Source organism: Sceloporus occidentalis, unplaced genomic scaffold, assembly GCF_023333645.1.
Source record: "Sceloporus occidentalis isolate IW3139 unplaced genomic scaffold, rSceOcc1.0.p SCAF_4, whole genome shotgun sequence".
In the NCBI taxonomy this organism is placed as follows: domain Eukaryota; kingdom Metazoa; phylum Chordata; class Lepidosauria; order Squamata; family Phrynosomatidae; genus Sceloporus; species Sceloporus occidentalis.
Genome location: NW_028316984.1, coordinates 117,065,644 through 117,086,678, shown reverse-complemented (window position 1 = coordinate 117,086,678; position 21,035 = coordinate 117,065,644). Strand labels below are relative to the sequence as shown.

The 21,035-nt window shown below is 38.5% G+C and overlaps 1 protein-coding gene across 3 annotated transcripts in view; it reads left to right on the top strand.

Annotated features, from left to right (window-relative positions):
* The window catches only part of GAS2 (growth arrest specific 2), a 156,535-nt gene extending 136,693 nt beyond the window's left edge, over window positions 1–19,842 (top strand). For all 3 annotated transcript variants that reach the window (XM_089521345.1, XM_089521343.1, XM_089521344.1), the window contains one exon: window positions 14,910–19,842. In XM_089521345.1, the coding sequence (XP_089377471.1) occupies window positions 14,910–15,128 (219 nt within the window). In that variant the 3' untranslated portion in view covers window positions 15,129–19,842. The remainder of the gene's footprint in view (window positions 1–14,909) is intronic.
* The last annotated feature ends 1,193 nt before the right edge of the window (window positions 19,843–21,035 follow it).

Here is a 21,035-nt window from a genome sequence, read left to right as displayed (position 1 = left end):
TACAGCGGGGAAAGGGCTGGATACAGGCCGCCCCAAAGGAGCAGTCTATAACGCGCCTATGTTTCTGTTAATGCATGCTAAGATATTATTTTCTTTCTTTGCCTCAGCATCATATTGTTGGGTGATACTCTCTGCTTCAACTGAAGCTCCAGGCCAGATATCCAAGTCTTCTGGGAGTGCAATGTCATCCATGACTATCCACAGCAACCTAAGATCAGCATATATCCAACCCACAGGATTTCCATCTTGTTCTCATCCCATCTCAAGATTAAATATGAAAGAAAAGGATCTTTCAACACTCTGAGAAAATACTATAATACTTGCCTATATACCATCAGGTTTGCTTTTCAGCCATGATTATCATTGAGAAGCAATGACAACCTGACTCTTTGACATCCAGTACAACTTGACTCCTTGACATTGTTTGCTAATTAACTTTTTCATAGAATCATAGAGTTGGAAGAGAACACAAGGGCCATCCAGTCCAACCCCCTGCCCTTCAGAGGGGTTTGATTTCTTTTGGACCACTGCACTGGATAGCTAATAGGTAATCTGTGTACTTTTATTTCAATTGTATTTATGATTCAGTGTAATTAAATTGAATGAAGTAGTCTGTAGATCTCTATGCGTGAATTTCCTCCTAGGCAATTCCAATATGGATATGGAAGAGATTCCAAAAACAATCTTCTATAAATGTTATAGGCGTCTTAGCAAAAAGTTATTTTCATCTCTAGAAGAATGGAAAGAGTGACACTGTGTTTTTCTCATTAACATTTGTGTTTTCAGGGACTTTTTAATGCAGGGAACTTTAGTGATTTACCAAAAATGCTAAAGACCAGTACAACACAAGACTAGTACTCAGCCAGAAAGAGCAATGTGTGTGTGTGTGGGGGGGGACCCAGTGGGTTCTTTTTCCCCCTTTATTCTATCATTGCTAAGCAACCAAGGACATATTGCTTTGTATTCTCTGTGGTATATTCTAGCATGGTTAAAGCTTTCCTTCCCCTTTAAAAGCCGTGTCATTATTTCAGATCAGAATTAATGGATTCCAAGGATATTATGACTTTCTCAAATCATTTCTGTTTTATGGCATGTCTCTTCTACCAGGTCAGAAGTCGCACAGCTGAGCTAGCTAGTTGGCTCGGCTAGCGTCAGACTTCTCACTTACAGGTTTAATTAAAATTTCTAGCCAGTTCAGTCTGTCATTCCTGTTTTCAAAGAGGTAAGTTCTAGTGCACATTTGCAATTTTGAATTACATCTTTATACTTGCCTGGATATGTATTACCTTCAGTGACAGCAAAATTATATGTCTGTACAATGTCCAGACTCATTTTAATTGAAAGTATTTGGTGAAACACAATAAATGTGTTTCTAAAAGCTTATTCCCCCTTGCTAACATAACTTCAAAAAATTATTTTAAAGACGTCCAGATTTAACAGTCTCTTAAGGATTATATGGTATGCATATGTCTGTTTTCCTGTCACCTCAACATAGTTGCAGTTCTTTATGCCTAGAAATAGATCAACATGTGTACTTTCTAGCATTCAGTTCAAGATATGTAGAGCCTGAGCACAATATTCCAAATAAGGATATATCATATATTCCTGGGACTCTGTTATGATGCTGGCCATCTTAGGCATCTTTCCCTTTTCAAATTGTCCTTAATTTGAAATTTGCCTTTATAAATTGTCACTGAATTGGCATTTATATTGATTGCCACTGCTCCAAAACCATTCCTGGGAAAACATATTCAGTTTGGAATGCAATACAATATATGGCAAATGGGTTGCTTCCCAATGTCCTTCATTTCCTACTTACACTGAATCTCTTCTGCTATTTTGCTTCTCATTTATATTGACTGGAAAGATATTTTTTTTAAAAAAACTCAGATCTTATTATGATGATTATAACATAATCAATTTGTTTCTCTCTGCCAACTTACCATTGGTTTCCACAGAGATCTTTCAGGGACTCTGCTATTCCTTCTTTCCATTGTGATTGCATATGTTTTATAAAGATCAGCTGAAAATCCCACCATGATCATGGTGGTTTTTTTTTTTTTTTTTTTTTTTTTAGAGTTTTGAAAGTAGCTCCAAGTAACACAGGGGCTCGACAGATCGCCTTGAAAGGGCAGGTTGCAGTCACCCGTTTTTACTCCTGACAGAGGCTGCACCAAGCAAACGGCACAGCTTATGTCAGGACTAGTTTCTGCAGTGGGCGCCATGAGTGTGCCATTAGTGCACTGTCTTGCATCTATGATGCGAGCACAGCACTGTTATGTGCAGATGCTGCACCACACTTGTGTCATCATAGCAGCCCCCATGTGGCTGGGAGGCCGCCATGGTGGTGCCACCTCTGTGCACTAGGGCTCGGGACCATGCAGTTGCTCTGCAATCCCAAGCTCTAAAATCAGCCCTAGACTGCCGCTTTCCAGCAGTCTGTACCGGGCCACAGTTAATATCAACTAGTTAACTGGTTGTTTCCAAAACTTTAAGAAAGCGTGATCATGAGTGAGATCAGGGTCATATTGTAAGGAACTGTCCATTTAGTTGATGAATACAGCTTGGTCACTGCCAGAGAAAATTGGGAAACTTGTGCACTGCTTGACCCAGGTCAAACTGTTTTGTCACCTTCCCCTCAAAGTATTAAAAATGAGTGGTCATTATTTTGCCCTGGCTTTTATTAAAATCAAGTCATTTTCTCCTGCTTGTGGACAGCTGTGAAATAGTATGTGAGCACTTCTACTGCACACTAGTAGCCTGTAGAACAGATTGCTATATAAAGTCTTTTGTGAGTCATAGAAGGGATAAATGTTTATGGCAATAATGCCCAGGTGTGGTAATTGGTATAAAGTATTACGCCTGTCATCAGACTTCAGTGACTCATACATGCACACAACAGACACATGTATATAGGATGTGTGCCAGACTTTATTGAGCTCAATCAACCCCTGTGTGAACAGGAAATATATATATTGGTCTAATTTTTTTTTTGTCAAAGACATTATTATGTTAAAAAATGGAGACAAGATATTTTTGGACTACAACCCCAAGAATCTTCATGTTAGTTCAAGGATTCTGGGATTGGTAGTTCAAAACTAACTTTTCCAAGCTCCAGAAGGAATAATACAAACAAACAAATCCACAGTTTAAGTGCTATAATGTTTTGGTTGGTGTGATTTGCTTCTAAGTAAATGCATATAGATCTGAGCTGTAAATAAAAATTAGCACTTCACAAGATATGGAAATCACTAAAAACAAAACATGAAATAACATATCCTCCTGCATAAATTCTGCATCTACTTAAAAAAAATATGTACAGCGAGTTGCTTTTTCAAGCAGCTGCTACTGGTCTTGGAAAGAGGACATTCTCAAAAGGGCTTGCCTTGCTCTCCTGCCAATCTTGTTCTGCTGAAGGGTGGATTGTGTGCCAAGGAAAGCTTTAAAAGGGCATTTAAAAAGAACACCCAAAACTATATCTTCTCCTTTGAGTACAATAGAAACATCAGAGTAACAAATGTTTTGAAGCCTGTATACCTTAGACCCCTGGGGATTTCTAAGCTATCATCCAATAATATTTCATAAAGGAAGGATGTGCTTTGTTGGCTTGGTTGGACTAAAAATATCATCCTGTCTGTCTCTCACAGTATCTGCTGGTTTAAGAAAAATTTCTGTTGGCCTATGCAATATGTACATAGAGCCTGTGTGCCCTCCAGTGGTACATTGCGTATTTGCAAGTGCTGGAACAATTTTTCTTTCACAAGCTTAAAGACAATGTGCATTCTCAAGATCTTTAGGAATATTATTGACTGATCAATTGATTGACTGATTGCTTTACAGGAGTGTGAAGGGCTTGGCAAACCTCATCCTGCAAATCTGTTGCAAGATCTAGTGTGTCTTCTTTGTGTTTTATCAATATTTCTTTAATCTTTGGCAAGAAGTTGACAGACAACAGAACATCTTATTGTCTCATTATTTAATGATTTTATATTATTGCCAGTCAACAAACAACACTCACGGTCTGTAAGAGACCTGCATTCTAATGCTCTTCACTACTTGGAGACTATTGCCTGACACTTCCTTATTCGTGTGCTGTTTTTAGTATACTGTCCAGATTACTATAGTGAATAATACTGAATCATATTCACAGTAGCACATCAACACCAATACCACCCCATCATGAAACAACCAAAACAAAGTCCTTGAGTTCAATACCATTTTTATCTAGAGTTCTGGTATTGTATTGAGGCAGGGTTCCCAAGATATGAGTAAGGTACTGAAGAAAGAAGTTACTGTTCTGTTCTCTTATGAATAAAAGAAAAAGAAAAAAGCTGGACAGAAACAAAGCCAATTCATCTGACAGTAATCACTACCTTGTTTGAAAGATGAGAATTTGTGTGGAGTCTCCCCCAACTCAGTGTTCTCCAGGTGTGTTGGGGCCAGAGCAGACAGGCACAAAAGAATGGCCTGAGTTCACTCTGGCCACAAGTGGGTCAGAACCCCTCTGACCGCACAGCCCACTCCCTGTATGACATCTGTGAATATGAATGCAGGCTGTGAATGCAGGGGCTGACAGGCATCACCAGGAGTCAGTTTATCTCAACTCCTTTTTGCTCCAGTCTTAAGGACCGGAGCATGGCTTTGCAATAGCAATAGCAGCTACATTTCTATACCACTTCATACTGAACCAAGCCATCTCTAAGCAGTTTACAACATGTATGCTAATTGCCCCCCAAAAGCTGGGTATTTATTTTAACAACCTCTCAAGGATGCCAGGGTGAGTTGACCCTGGAGCCCCTGTCTGGAATCAAATTCACATCTTTGTGGCTGTGAGTGGGTGAGTGGGTGCAATATTGACATTTAACCATTGCGCCACCAGGGCTTTGGCATGGCTTCCTGCCACTTTGGAGCCATTCGTCGTCTCAACGCCATACCTCTAAAGGAGCCGCTTCATTTTGATTGTTTGTTTCACTCCTTAGATTCAGTGGCAGCTAGTGGTTTACATGTCTGTTGAGCAGTCAATCTGATTTTGTGTTATTTAAAGGAATTGTTGAATATTTTGTGGAGAAAGGGGTCAGAATCTTAAATACTATCTCCTTTAAAGTTCAGATTAAAAGCTGGAACATGGAAGGCACCAGCCATTGGTTTGGTAACAAAGCCCATTACGGCTGGAGAGGGGATGAGAATTGCACTCCAGATCACATGGAGGGCATCAAAATTGAGAAATACATTATTATTATTATTATTATTATTATTATTATTGTGTTCATTTATATCCCCCCTTTTTACCAACAATGAGACTCAAGGCAGCTAATGACATTTTAAAACAATAAATATTAAAAATACTACAATGATAAATGAAAGTATAAAAGATACAATTAAACAGTCATATATTAAAATAATTAAATATTAAAATGCTTTAAAAACAATAAAAATAAAAACTATATACAGACCCTTAAAAATGTCAAAACCAGCACCAAGATATAAATATGGGCTAGACATATACATTAATATAGTGGTAAGCTGACCATGTGGCCAAAAGTACATTTTCTTGAAATGAGAAAGAAAATATCTCTTTAAGGGGAAAAATATTTTTGAATGGCCGAAAAAAGTTGCAGTCTCTTCACTTGCCATCTTGTAGTCCAGCTTTAGGCTAGCTATTTGCCATAATAAATGAATTGAAAGCAGTCCATCTTGAAGATGGGGTGAAGGGCAATTTCAGATTTGCTTTATGTCATAATACTAGAATTAAAACTTAAAGTGATATAGGGAAACAAAGAAAAAGTATCATACTTCTTTACACATCACTTTATTAAAATGTGGAATTTGCTAACATGTAATGGCTACCAATTTGGAGAGTTTTCTTTTTAAAAAAAATTAGACAAATTCATAGATTGGGTGGTCTGTGGCTCCTAGTCATGACTGACACATACTCCATCAGTACCAGAGGCAATAGGCCTCTGTATATTGTGGGGTTGGCAACTTTGTCTCCCTTGTTAACCCCAAGGGGACCATAACAGCATTTCCCCCCAGAAATGGAAATGACAAGATATTACTTTTGATTTTCCCACAATATACAAAGACCTATTGCCTCTGGTACTGATCGAGTGTGTGTCAGTCATGACTTAGGAGCCACAGACTGCCCAATCTATGAATTTGTCTAATCTTTTTCCAATCACTGTTTGATTATTTTGGGAAGAAGATGTATGTGTCAAGGAGTGGTGGTAACTAAAACCTCCCTGTGTGTGTGTGTGTGTGGGGGGGGGGGGGTGTCTGTATGTTTGGGTGAGGAATTAAGCCAAAGACTGCCAAAATTGTATTCATAAATGGGGTGTAAGAGGACAGTGAAGTCGTGGAGGGCTACAAAAATGGGGTTGGGCTGCATTCACTCTGCAAGAATAATCCAGTTTGACACCACTATAACTGTCATGGCTCAATGCTATGAAATTTTGGAAATTGTAGTTTTGTGAAACATTTATCCTCTGTCAAAGAGCTCTAGTGCCACAACAAAATACAGTTCCCAGGATTCCATAGTATTGAGCCATGGCAGTTAAAATGGTGTAAACTGGATTATTTCTTCAGTGCGGATGCAGTCAAGGAGTGTGCAGGGTTGCCCAAGACCTACTTGTAGGCTTCCCACGGACATCTGAATGGCCACTGTGTGACTGTAATCCTGAATTAGATAGGCCTTTGGTCTGATCCACCATGGCTCTACTTATCATCATACTTACGTCCTTCTGTTTCAGCTGTATCAGCATTCTGCCATCATTATGCAGCTTCTGTATATGTTTTCTATATTCTGTCTTCTTGTTAATTTATTAAACACCTGTTTATATTCTTCAGCATTCAGCAACAAGCATATTTCCTCAGTCATCAGCAACCTCCTTTTGGTAAAGTGCCATTGCAGGACATTATTATACATAAAACAGCACAGAAAGAAAGTGTGCTGTCCTATAAAGAAGGCAGGTTCTGCATAACCATCTAAAGGCTTAGGAGAGAAGGGGAAGAATGTCTCACTTAATGGATAAATATCCTGGAAAGAAATCTTGCACATGGAAAATATAAGTAGGTGCTTGAAAACACACACTATAGAATTCCCCAGGAATCTAAAGTGTTCCAAATTGTAGATCCAGTTTCTTTAAGCTTCTGCTGTTGAAATTTGACTCATTTATAAATGAAACTACCTTTATGGAGAACGGTCATTTTCTATGTATAAAACTGGCATTAATCTGGATCTGAAGGGGAATAATTAGCAAATAAATAAGTGCAATTACTGTTCTGTTAATTTTAATGCAGTCTTAAATGGAAGATCAAGGAGATGTGAAGCTGTGAACCTACTGTCTAATCCCAAACTCTGCTGATTAGTGCCGGCTACAGTGAACTCTCTCTCTCTCTCTCTCTCTGTGTGTGTGTGTGTGTGTGTGTGTGTGTGTGTCTGTGTGTGTAACTGCCAGGCTTTTCAACCCAACAGATTATTTTTTAAATCTCTCCATTGCATTCATTGGGGAAAAGACTCTAACTAATCCAACCCCAGGCTGATGTAACTGGTGGCTCAATACATGCCCCTCTTGGCACAGTGAAATGGTTTGGGATCCATTATATCTAATGTTGTCTTGAAACTACAGTATGCTCAACCCCAGAACATCCTGTTTTGAAGCATTATGCTCATGCTTCATTTACAGTTCCATGGTCTGAACTGGGTTACTGGAACAGCCAGAAAACTCTGACAGGCTGAACTTTTCTCTGTTGGTAGAAGGGTACTTCTGCCCTATTGGGTTTTCTCTCTAATGAGTTGCAATGCTGTAAGGTATTCCATTTTGTATTGGTGAACAGTACATCCTACAGTAGCTATACTACTGATATGAATATTGATTCAACATTGTTAATGCTTTGGTCTTTTTTCCCCTCAGCCATGTATGTAGTTTGATGAAGAGAAGACAATCCTATCAGTCAGGATTCTGTATATTTTATAAAGGTTTTTCTTTTTATTGGTTTTATAGGCACATTTATTTTATTTATTTTTATTTTAAAAATAACTTGCATACTTTGAAATAGTGCCTAATCATTTAATACTGATTAAATCAACTTTCATCATCAGCTTCTGAATCAGTTTCCACTTGTTCTATTAAAAAAAGATAGCTAAATGATTTTTTTTCCTTTCTGACATTTATAGAAGGTATCTATAAAATGCAGTGCAGTGCACAGTGAACATGGAGATAGTTGTTTGTCCAGTGCAGAGTGCAGAGAGGCATTTTTGGCACAGGATGGCATATAACACTTGGAGGAAGAACAAGTTCATTCACCTCTGATGTTGTGGGTGTTGTTATTGGCCCCTGTAATATTGCTCCCAAAGCAGATGTGGGGACAAAGTTGGCATCTGGGTTTGTAGCAGGATTTTGCCCCTTCATTACTATGCTTGTTATATATCCCATTGTAAGTGAGCATTTGTTTAATGTTTGGAGGCTGTCTGTAGTCCAATAAAGTCCTGCCGCCCAGAACTTATGAGAGGGCTTTATTATTCTCCAGAATTACAGTAGGTATAGCTCACTGATGATGCATTTGAGTGATCTCAGCTGGGTACTGTAGGTGACCCCCTAGGGGTGTTCTGTCATTTTACGTTTTTGCTCTACCATTTAATAGATGGTTCCTGGGTATTAATCCTTGCTTGTTCCTTTGTTTATTCACCTCCTTAGGTGTGTATTGTACTTTGAGAAATGCCTGTTGTAAATCCAAGAGCTCTGAGTCGCTGTCTTGGATCTGAGCAGATGCGGTTATATTAAAGAGTTTGGCTGTAGATAATACATTTTGTAATGTGTTCTGATTGAAAACTGGAAGCATGTAAGTATGTGTAGCGACCAGTGGGTTTTTGATAGAATGTGGTGCATAGAAGTCCACTGTGTACTTGCACAATGATGTAAAAAAATGTATTTGTTGTGTGGATTGTTCCAGGCCAAGTTTGATGGTAAGGTGGAAATTGTTAAAATCTTGATATAATTTCTCAGGTAATTGCTTTCCGCGTAGCCAGATTATAAAGATGTCATCAAATCACAGGCAGAAGAAAGGTTTTTGGGTGCATGTGCTGAGTAAATGTTTGCATGCTCTGGCATCATAGCAATATCACCAGCTTGGAAGTATGTATTATTTCCCAAAGTGAAGTAGTTACGAGTAAGTTCAAAGTGACAGAGTTTTTCAAGGAATTCACCACCAATGTACAGAACTGAATTCAAATGGACACAATGCAAGATCCTCTGTCTACTACCCCAAAAACACAATTGAGACAATCCAGGAAGGCCTATTGTCTCAAGCGTAATAATATATATATATATATATATATGTGTGTGTGTGTGTGTGTGTGTGTGTGTGTGTGTATATATATATATCCCGCTCTTTTCCCAGGACTGGGACTCAGAGCGGCTTCACAACAATTAAAAAACAAACAAACAAACAAAAAGTACAATTAAAACATTTTAAAAATAAATAGATAAATGACATGCATTAAACAGAATGATTAAACTAGTCCAGCATTTCTGCCTGTTCTTATAGATATTCCTTAAATGCCTGTTTGAACAGGTAGGTTTTCACCTGCCGTTGGAAAGCCATCAAGGAGGGAGCCGTTCTTATCTCCCTGGGCAGGGAGTTCCAGAGTCTAGGGGCAGCCGCTGAGAAGACCCTCTCTTGTGTCCCCACCAAACGTGTTTGTGAAGGTGTTGGGATGGAGAGAAGGGCTTCTCCAGAGGATCTCATATATAATAATAATAATAATAATAATAATAATAATAATAATAATTTTTCATTTATATGTCCCACCTCTTCCAAGGATCAAAGTGGGTTTACATCATTAAAATAATACAATACAACTAAGCAATCAATAACATACTTATACTGAATTATACATCCCTATTAGTTCCTTAAAATCTCCAAACATATACCATCATACTTAGAGAGGGGGGTCTTAATCATCATCTCTATACCAAATCCAATGGGAAAGCCCACTGGAAGAGATCCGTCTTTAGTGCCTTCTTAAAGGCATCTAAGGTGATGATAAGAACCCTCACTATTGAGATATCTGGATATATGGGCTCAATTTTCAAGCCATATACCACCAACACTCCAAGCTATGTGAAGGAAACAACTGATTTCCTGAGGAAAATACAGTCCATCCACAGCCTCTGATTCACAGCATCCTACCCACTATGGATGTAGAATCATTATAAACCAATAGCTCACACCAGGATGGGCTATAAACTATTAAGAATTGGGGCCATACAGTAATATGGCCTCTCTTTAATGAGTTCAAACAGAGTTTTTGAGGAGCATATTTCAGGTTGCCCAATGTGTACCAAATGCTGTACTTTGAAGGGAAGCAGGAGTCAGTAACATCGAATTCAATCTGTGGATAAACATCTTTACTTATTGGTTAAAGTTACATAACAACCATGGTGGAATGTCCCAGTTAAATTTGCTAGACAACTATAAATCCTCTTGGGAAACAGCTATCCATAAGAAATTGAGCCTTTTTGGACTTTCCAGCGATACCATTCTAAAGTTAGGATTAGATCAAGAGAAATCAGTTCTAAGGCAAAGGATTCTAGATACTGAAGGTCAGACAGAAAGTGCTGCCTTTTCCAATTACTCATTTGCAAATAATCAAATGTTGTCTTATAATCCAGCTATATACTTATATTATGTTACAGTGCCTAAATTTAGGAGAGCTTTATAATTAGCTCGATTCAATGTTCTCCCAACAGCAGTGCTGGAAGGGAACTATAGGGAAATCCCCTATGAATTCTGATTCTGTCCTTGTGATACTGGTGCTATAGAAACTACAGCTCATGTGCTTTTGTACTGTCAATTTTATAAGGACATTCACCACCAGCTGATTACCCTTCTTTTAACTAAATTTCCGGGACACACTGATGTTTTTTATTTATGCTATCTGTTGGATAGTCAGAACCAAACTGTTATACTTAAAGTAGCAAAATTTTGCTACATTATGTGTAAAATACATCTCCAGATGGTCAGTGACGATTGATGTTAGATAGCAGAAATTGATTTTGTTTCTTGTTTTAATAGTTGTATTCTATTTTTGTCTTGGTCAATGACCAAAATACAGTGGTACCCTGGGATACGAATTGACCGCGTTACGAAATTTCCGGGTTACGAAAAAGTTAGATTTAAAAAAACTGTTCCGGGTTACGAAAGATTTTTCGGGTTACGAAATTAATTTCGGCGCGAAATTTAAATCGGAAGCGCGGCTAGCGGCTTTCCAGCGCCTTTTTGGGTTGTGAAATGTATCGGGTTACGAACGGCGCCGCGGAACGAATTAATTTCGTAACCCGAGGTAGCACTGTAGTTGTCTTGTTAAGAATACCATCCTGAATGAGGCTAAAGCTGACCTAGCCATCAAAGCCTGTCACACATACCTACATGCCTCTTATTTCCACTCAGTTTCTTCCCAGTCTTAAAAATGCTTCCGCAATCCTTTTGTTTCTCCCTTCCCTGCCTCCTTTTTATGCTAACTTGGCAGATAAGAAATGGCATTTCCAACAGGCTATGAGATGCCTATGATATCAAATATGCTTCTAGCCATACCTAATTATTAACTGTTATTATCCCTCATTAGTTTCTTATTCTGTTGTTTCGCATATAGAAGATTAAAAATCATAGTAGGAAGCAGCAAAGCAAAAAATTAACAAATTTTGAATTAAAAATGTCTCTACAAAACTTTTCTAGCTGCAATCTTCCGTCTGGTTAGGTTACTTAAATTTCACAGACTTCTGTTGGATTGTAACAGCCTGTTGCTGGATTGTATGTTTTATACTTCTGGCTTCACGGTTGCCTTTCCTGTGATTACTTCTTTTTCTTTCTTTCATGAAACATTCAAGCAATAATGTTTAAAAATACAACAAAAAGCTTCTCAAAAGCAAGCCAATAATGTGTTTTACACAGAAGTGTGAAGTAGCATGCCTATGAGTGTTTCATATGCTTGCCACAGCCAGTTTTTCATCACATAGACTGTGCTGAATGTTGTTGGTCACAATTTGATTGGATTAAATATCCTGCTCAACCCCCACCCCCACGCACACTTGCTTACCAAATCGACACATGAAGAAATAGACTTTAGACAAAATAGACAAAAACAAAGCTTCAGCAACAGGAATTCCTGTTTACTTAAGGGAGGGGGGGTTGTCATGCTTTTGGGGTTTGTTTTTTTTGTAAAAAAAATCCCTCAAATGTAGATCTTGCAAAGAAAGAGCCCCTTTGTGGCATCCTAATAACTCATAATATAGATCGCTATGATTCATAAACAGCTCTTGGAATTATTATATAGTTAAAAAGGTTCATGCTTTAGTTTTAACATTCTTAGTAGCAACATCAAATTTTATGCATGTCTGGCATTTATTTTAGAATGCAATGCAGTTAAGGTTTAGATTTGCAGTGATTTTCTTCCCTCTCCAGTACTTTCTCCTATAGGAGAGTCAATGAAGCTAGTGAGCAATAGTAATGCAAAAAGCCCATTAAATTGGCTGGATGTCGAAATACTTTAAGGAAAAGCGTACTTTATTTCAGTGCTCAGCACTGTTCTTAATACTGTTACAGTGTCTTATTGTTTTAGCAAACTGCTCAGCTATGGATCCATTTAAACATATGTGCATCTGGAAGAACAATGAATTTAGCAACATCTCCCGTAGTGCAAATAAATTTACAACAGTGTAATATTACCACATTTGTTTCATTGCACTGCCAGCACACAAGCCTAAAGAGAGCAGAAATGATATTGAAAAAAATGGTGATATTTTCCAAGAAATTGCCTTAAGAAAAAATGATAACACAGTCTGGAGTACAGTAGTAGGGGATGCACAGAATGTAATCATTCATGTTAATTCTCTCTGAAAAGTTCCTAAGAGAAAATGGTAGAAGAATTATAGTGCAATTATTTGGATGGAATTCAACAATAAGCAAGCAAAGATCCACTCATTCAATTCACTTTTTCTTCAAGAAGTCTGGTGACAACACTGTGTCCACCATTACTGTCATCTGGAAACAAACCAGTTTAGAAGATGATCAACTAGTTGAGGGGCTGTACATTGGGGGAAGAGCAGCAGGCGGCTACCAGGCACAGATCTTCTTTTGCCTAAGGACAAGCGTGGTATTCATTGTCAGAGAACATGTAATTTTCTGTTTGAACTCTCATCATATATCAGTGCTCTTGTATGTCTTGTACATCGTCAGTGGCTGGGTTAATTGCCAGTGTTGCACACATTTCTATATACCAAATGTTATTTTTCCTTTCCCGTGGGCCGTAAAGTAAATTAAAGCTCCATTAATCTCCTTTCTGCCACCCAGGCAAAGCCACTTACAGGTTTTGATCAGTGTAGTGACTTTTCAGAAGACTTTTAATTTATTTTTACTCAGGGAATTCACTCTGGTCAAACCTATGAACATACTTTTTTTTTTTAAGTAAGTTATTATGATACTTTGTGGTTCAGATCCAAATTCTGAAAGGTTGATTCTCAACATTTTACCTATGCTAGAAAGTTCCTTGATGGCAGTTAGAGAATTCAGAAAAATGAAACCTTTAAAGATGACTTGTTTTAGCATGGAGGATTTTAATTCACTTCTTCAGGTTCACAGAAATTGTTGATTGAAATCTACAAAAGTCCATGCTAAAATAAGCAAGCCTTTAAAAGATGTTGCTACTCTCTAGTTTCTTTTATTTTCCTTGTTTTAAAATAATGAAACAAAACTAATATGGCTAGCTATCTGAAAGGAAATTCAACTGTGTGTAGCTATCCTATTCAGTGGGGGAAAATCCTACTTTTTTGTGTGGTACAATTTATGATCAACTCAATCATAAATATTTCACAGGGAGTTTCCAGTCATCAGGGTGTGCTGTATTAATTGAAGCCAAACACTGCCTTGGTGCCTTCTTCCCCATCCCTGGCAATAAATGTCCTTCTTCCCCATCCCTGCCAATGAATGGTCTAGTGCTTGGATGCTGCCTTGAATAAAGTGGACATTGTGCACGGAAGTACTGAATACCTCTTTCACAACTTCTGAAAAAGACATGTGTGCATGGGCCCAAATGCATAGGCACGTGATGAGATGTAAAATTTCTGGAAATTTAGAAACCATGAGAGATAGAAAGAAAAAACATTTTCTTTCCCAGAAAAATATGGATAAATTGAAAAATTCTGTATTAACCTGTTGCAGAATGAAGTCTTACATTAGAATCACAAAATTTGTGGAGTGTCCTTCTTTGGAGGTCTTTAAACAGAGCCTTGAAGGCCATCTGTTGGGGGTGGTTTGACTGGGAGTTCTTGCGTGGCAGATTTGATAGCCCTTGAGATCTCCTTCAACTCTATAATTCTATAATATTCCAGATTGGGGGGAGGCTTCGGGGGAAAAACTGAGTCCCCTCTATTTTTTTATTTTATTCTGGGCCTTCACATCTCTGTGCACACATGGACAGTAATCCCATGTTATGTGTGCATTTGTAAACAGTATTCTGGCCATTATATTTTTTTTGGGGGGGGGGATATACACCTATGAATTTTTAATGATGGAAAATTGTTAAAACATAGTAAAGTCTAATTCAGACAAACCTGTTTAAAGCACATGTATCATGCAGGTGAAAGAGCCAAGATTATCAGTGACACCTCAACTAGAGTGGATCAAGTTGCAAAATGTAGGCTGTGTGCCATGCAATGTATGGAATACCCTTTAATTGCTAGCATGGAATATTTTTTAGGATTCATCCTTCACTCCCAACAATTCAACTAGTTTTATTCTGGTTTGGATTTTTAGTGTTTTCAACAATAATTTGTACTTTGTAAATATGAATGCTTGGCTTTTAAGTCTTTCCGTTTCTTCCCTTCCCCCCCCCCCCTTTTCCTTTGAAAATATAGATGCTGCACAACAAGCACGTGATGGTCCGTGTAGGAGGAGGATGGGAGACATTTGCGGGGTACTTGCTGAAACATGACCCATGCCGAATGCTGCAGATCTCGCGGGTGGATGGGAAAACATCACCAATCCAGAACAAGTCTCCGACCATCAAGGACATGAATCCAGACAGCTACTTAGTTGTTTCTGCCCATTACAAATCCAAAAGGGAGATTAAATGAAAAGTTTCTCTTCTCATTTCATTGGGGACTGTGTATGTATAGGCCCACACTATCTTCTCAAGTGTAGTGAAATTAGTTTCAAAGGACTTGTGAAAATTACATGCAGACTGGAAATGACAGCCCATTTTTGTGGACTGTTGAACTGTAGAGCTATTTATTTCTAGTACTGTATCATTTTTATAGCAAGTTACTCTTGATAGGTTAAGTACTACAATCAGATAAAAATCGACATATATTTTTAGCCAAATTATTACTCTATGAATGTATTCTTAGAATGACTTAAACAATATGACTCACATTCAAGTAATAAAATGTGATATATTTGTATGAAAAATATATATGATTTCCAACAATTTGCCCCAGTCCAGAGTTCTATGTAGCTCAGTGGCAGAGTATACCCTTTGTATGCATAAACTCTCAGATGTGCTTCCAATTTCTGAATGTAGAAGGTAGTGGATCAGAGCTTGGAAGACTGATTTTTTTTTTTATTACAGCTCCTCTAGGTATTTTTCTTTAGTTGTCTAGAAAGTAATTTTTACAAGCTGTGAGTAAGGAAGCTTTCTTCCTAAGTGCCTGAGATGGAGCAAATGGTTAGATTAACCAATACTTGGCTTCTCTCATCTGATATATAACTCTTTCATTGTTTCATCATCCAGGGAGTTCCCATGCTTGCAGATTTTCCAATTCATGGAAAGAACCTTGATTTTCTCATGTATTATTTTTTGGTCTCCTCATTGAGTCTCTCCATTGAAATGAATGGATCTTCTTTTATAGTTGGAAGATTTCTTTTCCTGCTTGCAACAGTCACTCAAAAATTGCTTGACCAGGTGACAGTTTCTTTACTATATGAGATGACAAGCAAGCATACTGGACGCCATCTGAAGGAAGATACCTGCATTAATGTCAAAATTCCTTCTTTTATAGATAGTGCTAATCAGTATAAAGAAAAAAAAACATGCATTAGTTGTGGCATATAGAACAAACTAACAAAAACCTCTAATACAGAATTAAAAAGTCGGCAGTGCTGGTGAAAGAACATTAAGAAAAAAAATCTGTTTCAGTTTTAGGTGGACAAGCAGTAATAGGAACAAGTGTTAAGGTCATTTTCACCCTTATATTTCATAATCCTTTGGTAGCCAATCCATATGCCCAATCCCAGAGGGATTGTAAAAGTAACAAAGTATTCCTATGTTCCATATGTTAAAGGAAAATATGGAGTAATGCCTTTTATTTGGAAGTTGTATCTGTATTTTGAAATTGGCACAAAAGGTGACATGAGCTTTCAAAGCTGATCTCTTGCTTTCTGCATGTGTGTCTCTCCCTTGCCACAGTTCATGAGCTGTTGAGGCCCTTTTACACTCTAAATTGTCTTTCTCAAATTGTGTTCTGTTTTGTATAGGGACAAAAAAATCCAGATGCCTGTATCATATCTGATTCCACCCCCACCCCTCAGAGCAAATAATAGTTATAAAAGAGAATAAACTATGGCTCGGTCCAGACGGACGTGAAAGGACACCCTCGTCATATGTGAGGGGCGATGCTTCTAGACGCCTTGCCCCTCACACATGACGAGGGCATCAAAATGGCGGTGCCCTGTACAGATGGGTGCCACCATCGTTACATACCAGACGCATAGCGTCTGCATGTCGCGGCACCATTATGACACCGCGAGTGCACCATTGGTGCACTGTGATGTCATAATGGCATTGCAAGAAGAACCCGCTTTTTACAGGTTCTTTTCGGTCCACAGGGAAGTCCTGCGGTCTGGAGACTGCGGCTTCCCCATGGACCAAAACTAGGTGCCGGGAGATCGTCCTTTTTGGACAGTCTGTCCTGCACCTATATCACTGAAATAGTGCAGGGAAAACATTCAGTATCCTTTTTCTATTGCATCTCCAAGTTCACAATAGAAAATTAATCCAATGCCTTAATTTAGAAGACAACACAGTAGGAAGTCATTGGCATCTTTCAGTGTAAGATATAGTTTGGCTCACAAAGTTTAACCCTGGTGTTCTTTAAAACCTCCATCAGTTAAAATTATGGGCTGGATCTAGACCTGTTCCTTCCATTTGGAAGGGACTTGGATCCAGCAGAAGTTGTCCACTGGAGAAAGAGGTTGAGGTAATGATTTCTTGCCCTGAATAAGCTCTATTCAGGACAATCCTTAGAGTAGCATGTCAGATATGTAGGCCAGAGTTCTAATAAGGACATCTGTGCACATAACTTTCACTTTTATTTATGTCCTTTTTCAGGTGCAGCAGAAGTTCTTTCCTTCCTCCCTCCTTCCAGAGTGTCCACCCAACTTACTGAAAAAATGGTTAGGCTACCCTGTACAATTATCCCAAGGTTTGTAGTAAGCAGGCAGGTTTAGCTACAACCCTATAGCCAGATGCTGAATGATGACATCAGCATTTACAGCAACCAAGGTCCTCTGGGATCTCAGGGGTGTTATGGTCATTTTGTGCTTTGACTATGGGGACATAGCCAGACATCTCTCCAAGCTTGCCTGTTTGATGCAAAACATGGTATGGCTATGTATCGTGGCTTCTGGTGCTTAACAGTAAGTTGGAGGAAGGGTATATGGCTCAGGGTAGCATAGGTTCATGTGCGGAATGTAGTATACACATGTAGGCTGAAGAGATTTAACTAGGGATGAGGAAAGAACCATCAAATAACCATCACACCATTTCTCAATAAGTTTTGTTCTATCTGTAGATCTACTATACCTGGAACTAACTAGGATTCAGGCCATGAACACAATTCTGGATCTAACACTGTTGTGAATAAAGAGATACATGCTCATTGGTTAATCTAAACCAGTGGGCGGAAATTGTTGGAGGGGTTAAGGAGTGATATTGACCCATAAGGAGATCTTGGGGGGGGGGGCACACCCTCCATAGCACCTCTCCCAAAAAAATGATCATGGGCAAGGGTAGCTTCCAAATGCTCTGTAAGTGGTGTGTGGGTGTTTTTGCCATGTTTTCCCTTCCCCTGTTGGCCTCTTTACATCAGTAGACACCTTTTTTAAGTACATGAAATAATCTAGAAATCATTTCTGGTTCACCTCCTGTTTTAAAAATGGGATTTGCTGGGTGTAAAAAGGCCTGGAGAAAGCCAAAAAGGTAGTGAAATTGTCTCCAAACTCCCTAAGAGGGTGTTTGGCATCATTTGGGGGGCAAAAAAATTGGGAGGTTTTTGGAAGAGCTTAACCAACCCCTGATCTGAAGGTCTTAAGTAATCTCACTTTTTCAGGAAAATAAGGAAGGCTAACCTGACAGTGATGGCGAGAGCCTAGTTCTGGGTAGCCTATTCAAATTCAAATATAAAGTGGAGGCAACTTCTGTAGAGGGAAATCTGTCCAGTATTTGCTCAGCCTTGCACCTTTCACAATTGACATCATCACTGATGGAGAAAAGAGATATTTGGCACCCAGTGTCAGGTGGCAAGACAGCATAAATGGGTAGTAGGTTTCTCTAGGACAGGGCCACCTTGAGCCCCCCATCTCACCTGCACTGTGATGGGCACATTTTTAAGCAACAGGATGGGTATATTCCAATGGCAAACCCACATTTACCTCATACTGTCAACAGTGTCACTGAAGAACTTGAACTAGAGACAGAGCTATACACTAAGGTGAGCCTGGCCACCTTTCTATTTAGACAGCCCAACAGTAAAGGCTGACCTTGAAAATGGTTGACTAGAAATGCAAGAGGGCTGAGAAACTTCCGGTAAGAAGCTACCCTTTTGGAGTTTGTAGCATTCTCTATTTCACAACTTGTTTTCTTTGAGACTCTTTTCCCCACATCAAGCTTTAAGGATACTGACCAAGCCTTACCTATGGCCATGAAGAGATGCAAACGTGGAGTAGAAACCTTTTGGAGACTTACTCTAGCGTAACTAGGGGTATAAGTACTTTTTCAGACTCTGCAAGGAGGTATCCAATATCTTCTTGTGCAACAACAATAGCCAGATGGTGTTCATAACTCTGTCCCCAACCCAAAGGGTCACTGATAGTCTTGAGATATGCCAAAAGCCACCTCACAGTATCACCTATCAGGATGACTTTATCTCCCCCCAAACACCAGTATATGAGATGATGGCAGAACTTTATATTTGCCCCCAGTATCAGAATGAATAGTTCATCTCCCTATCAGACTTCTGAATCACTTTTATAAGCACTACTAATGTTTCAAGGTAAGTTAAATATAAATATTTGTAAGACTTTTCAGTTTAGAAGTGATTCATGACAGTCACACCTTTCAGGTTTGACCTGAGACTGCAATAATCTGTAGTAATAAATGACTCACTGATTTCTTCTTTGTGTGCCTGTTTGCCTTTCAAATAGGCTTTCCTATATATTGTTAGTGAAGAGTATGGTATGGCTTTAGGCAGTCTTGGACACTTATCCCAGCATGTCATGGTGGGATATTATCCTTTTTTTTTGCCTCTGGATTTAGCTATTATTTTGAGCATACTGAATAAAATATGAAAATATTGTGTGTATTTGATGTAGATAAATGTGACGGAAGGAGGTTAGGTAACATATCTCTATGATATAGGAATGCTGGGGTTTGGTTTGTAGGTTTTGCTGATTTTCTTTATACTTGATAACTTTTGTGCCTTGCTAGGGAAAAATCATTGTTTGAGGACTTATTTGAATGATTAATGTATAAATTTGAGCTGAAATCATATGATGCATTAAAAATTAACAAATACTTTTTAAAAAGATAGTCTTAAAACTTTTATTCTTTGCAACATGGTGATTTCACAAATGAATAAACAGACTTGTTACACAGGCCTAGTCAAATTCTGCAGTTGTTTGGGGATTAAGGCTCTTATCAACACTAGCTCCATAAGCAGTATTCCTAAAACAAACCTGTTCCTATGGAATTTATGCTATAGATCTTTAACCACCTTTGTTCCATTTCTACAAGTTTCTATGCAATTTGGACATCTATAGACAGAAATCCCCCCCCAGTGATAGGGAATATTTTACACCCACAAGATGAAAAAGTTTAACATTACAACGAAAAAAAGGAATGTGGCAGCACCTTTAAGACTAACTGGTTTTTATTTTAACACGAGCTTTTGTGGATATAGGCCCACTTCTTCAGGTGCACTAAAGAGTATATCTGGAGAAAATGGGTTTATATCTCCCTCCCTCTCCCCCCCCCCTTTTTTTTTTTTGTAATGCCACAAGTTGCCCACTACAACAGAACATCATAAACCACATACCAGGCAGGAACAAAGATTACACGGTTGTCTCCCATGAGGTAGGTTATGTTGAAATTCTTCATCTATAAAATGGGTTTTTATCTATGAAAGCTCAAACTGAAATAAAACCAGTTAGTCTTAAAGGTGCTGCCAAATTTCTTTCCTCTCTCCCTCCCTTTAATGCTGCAAGAGACTAACATGGCTATTTCTTTAAAAACTATTATCATGATATTACAGATGTTGTTGGCATGCAGTTTCTACCACCAGCCACCATGGGACAACATATAGTACTTGGAAAAACCACAGAATTTGATAGAACATACTTCATGCGTACTGACATCTGCATTTGAAAGGATGTTTGCGCAACTTGGGTGTTGCATTTAGTTTTTCATGACAATAAATACCAGTGTTGACTAATTGTTCTGGAAAGAAAGGTAGATAGATCTTTATGTATAGAGTCAAGGCCACCTGTTCAGAAAAAAATGTTAATTACTGGTTTTCTGGAAAATGGTTAAGGGTGGGATAAAATATATAATCTGTTTTTGTTTTTGTTTTTTTTGCCTATAGAGAAGCACACCCAAGTCTGTAAAACCACATCTTTTAGAAATCCTTTCTATGTATGCCAGTGCTGCCTTTTAGGGGAGGGAGTTAACAAGGCAAATGTTATAAAAGCCATCCCAAACTTGATGTGCA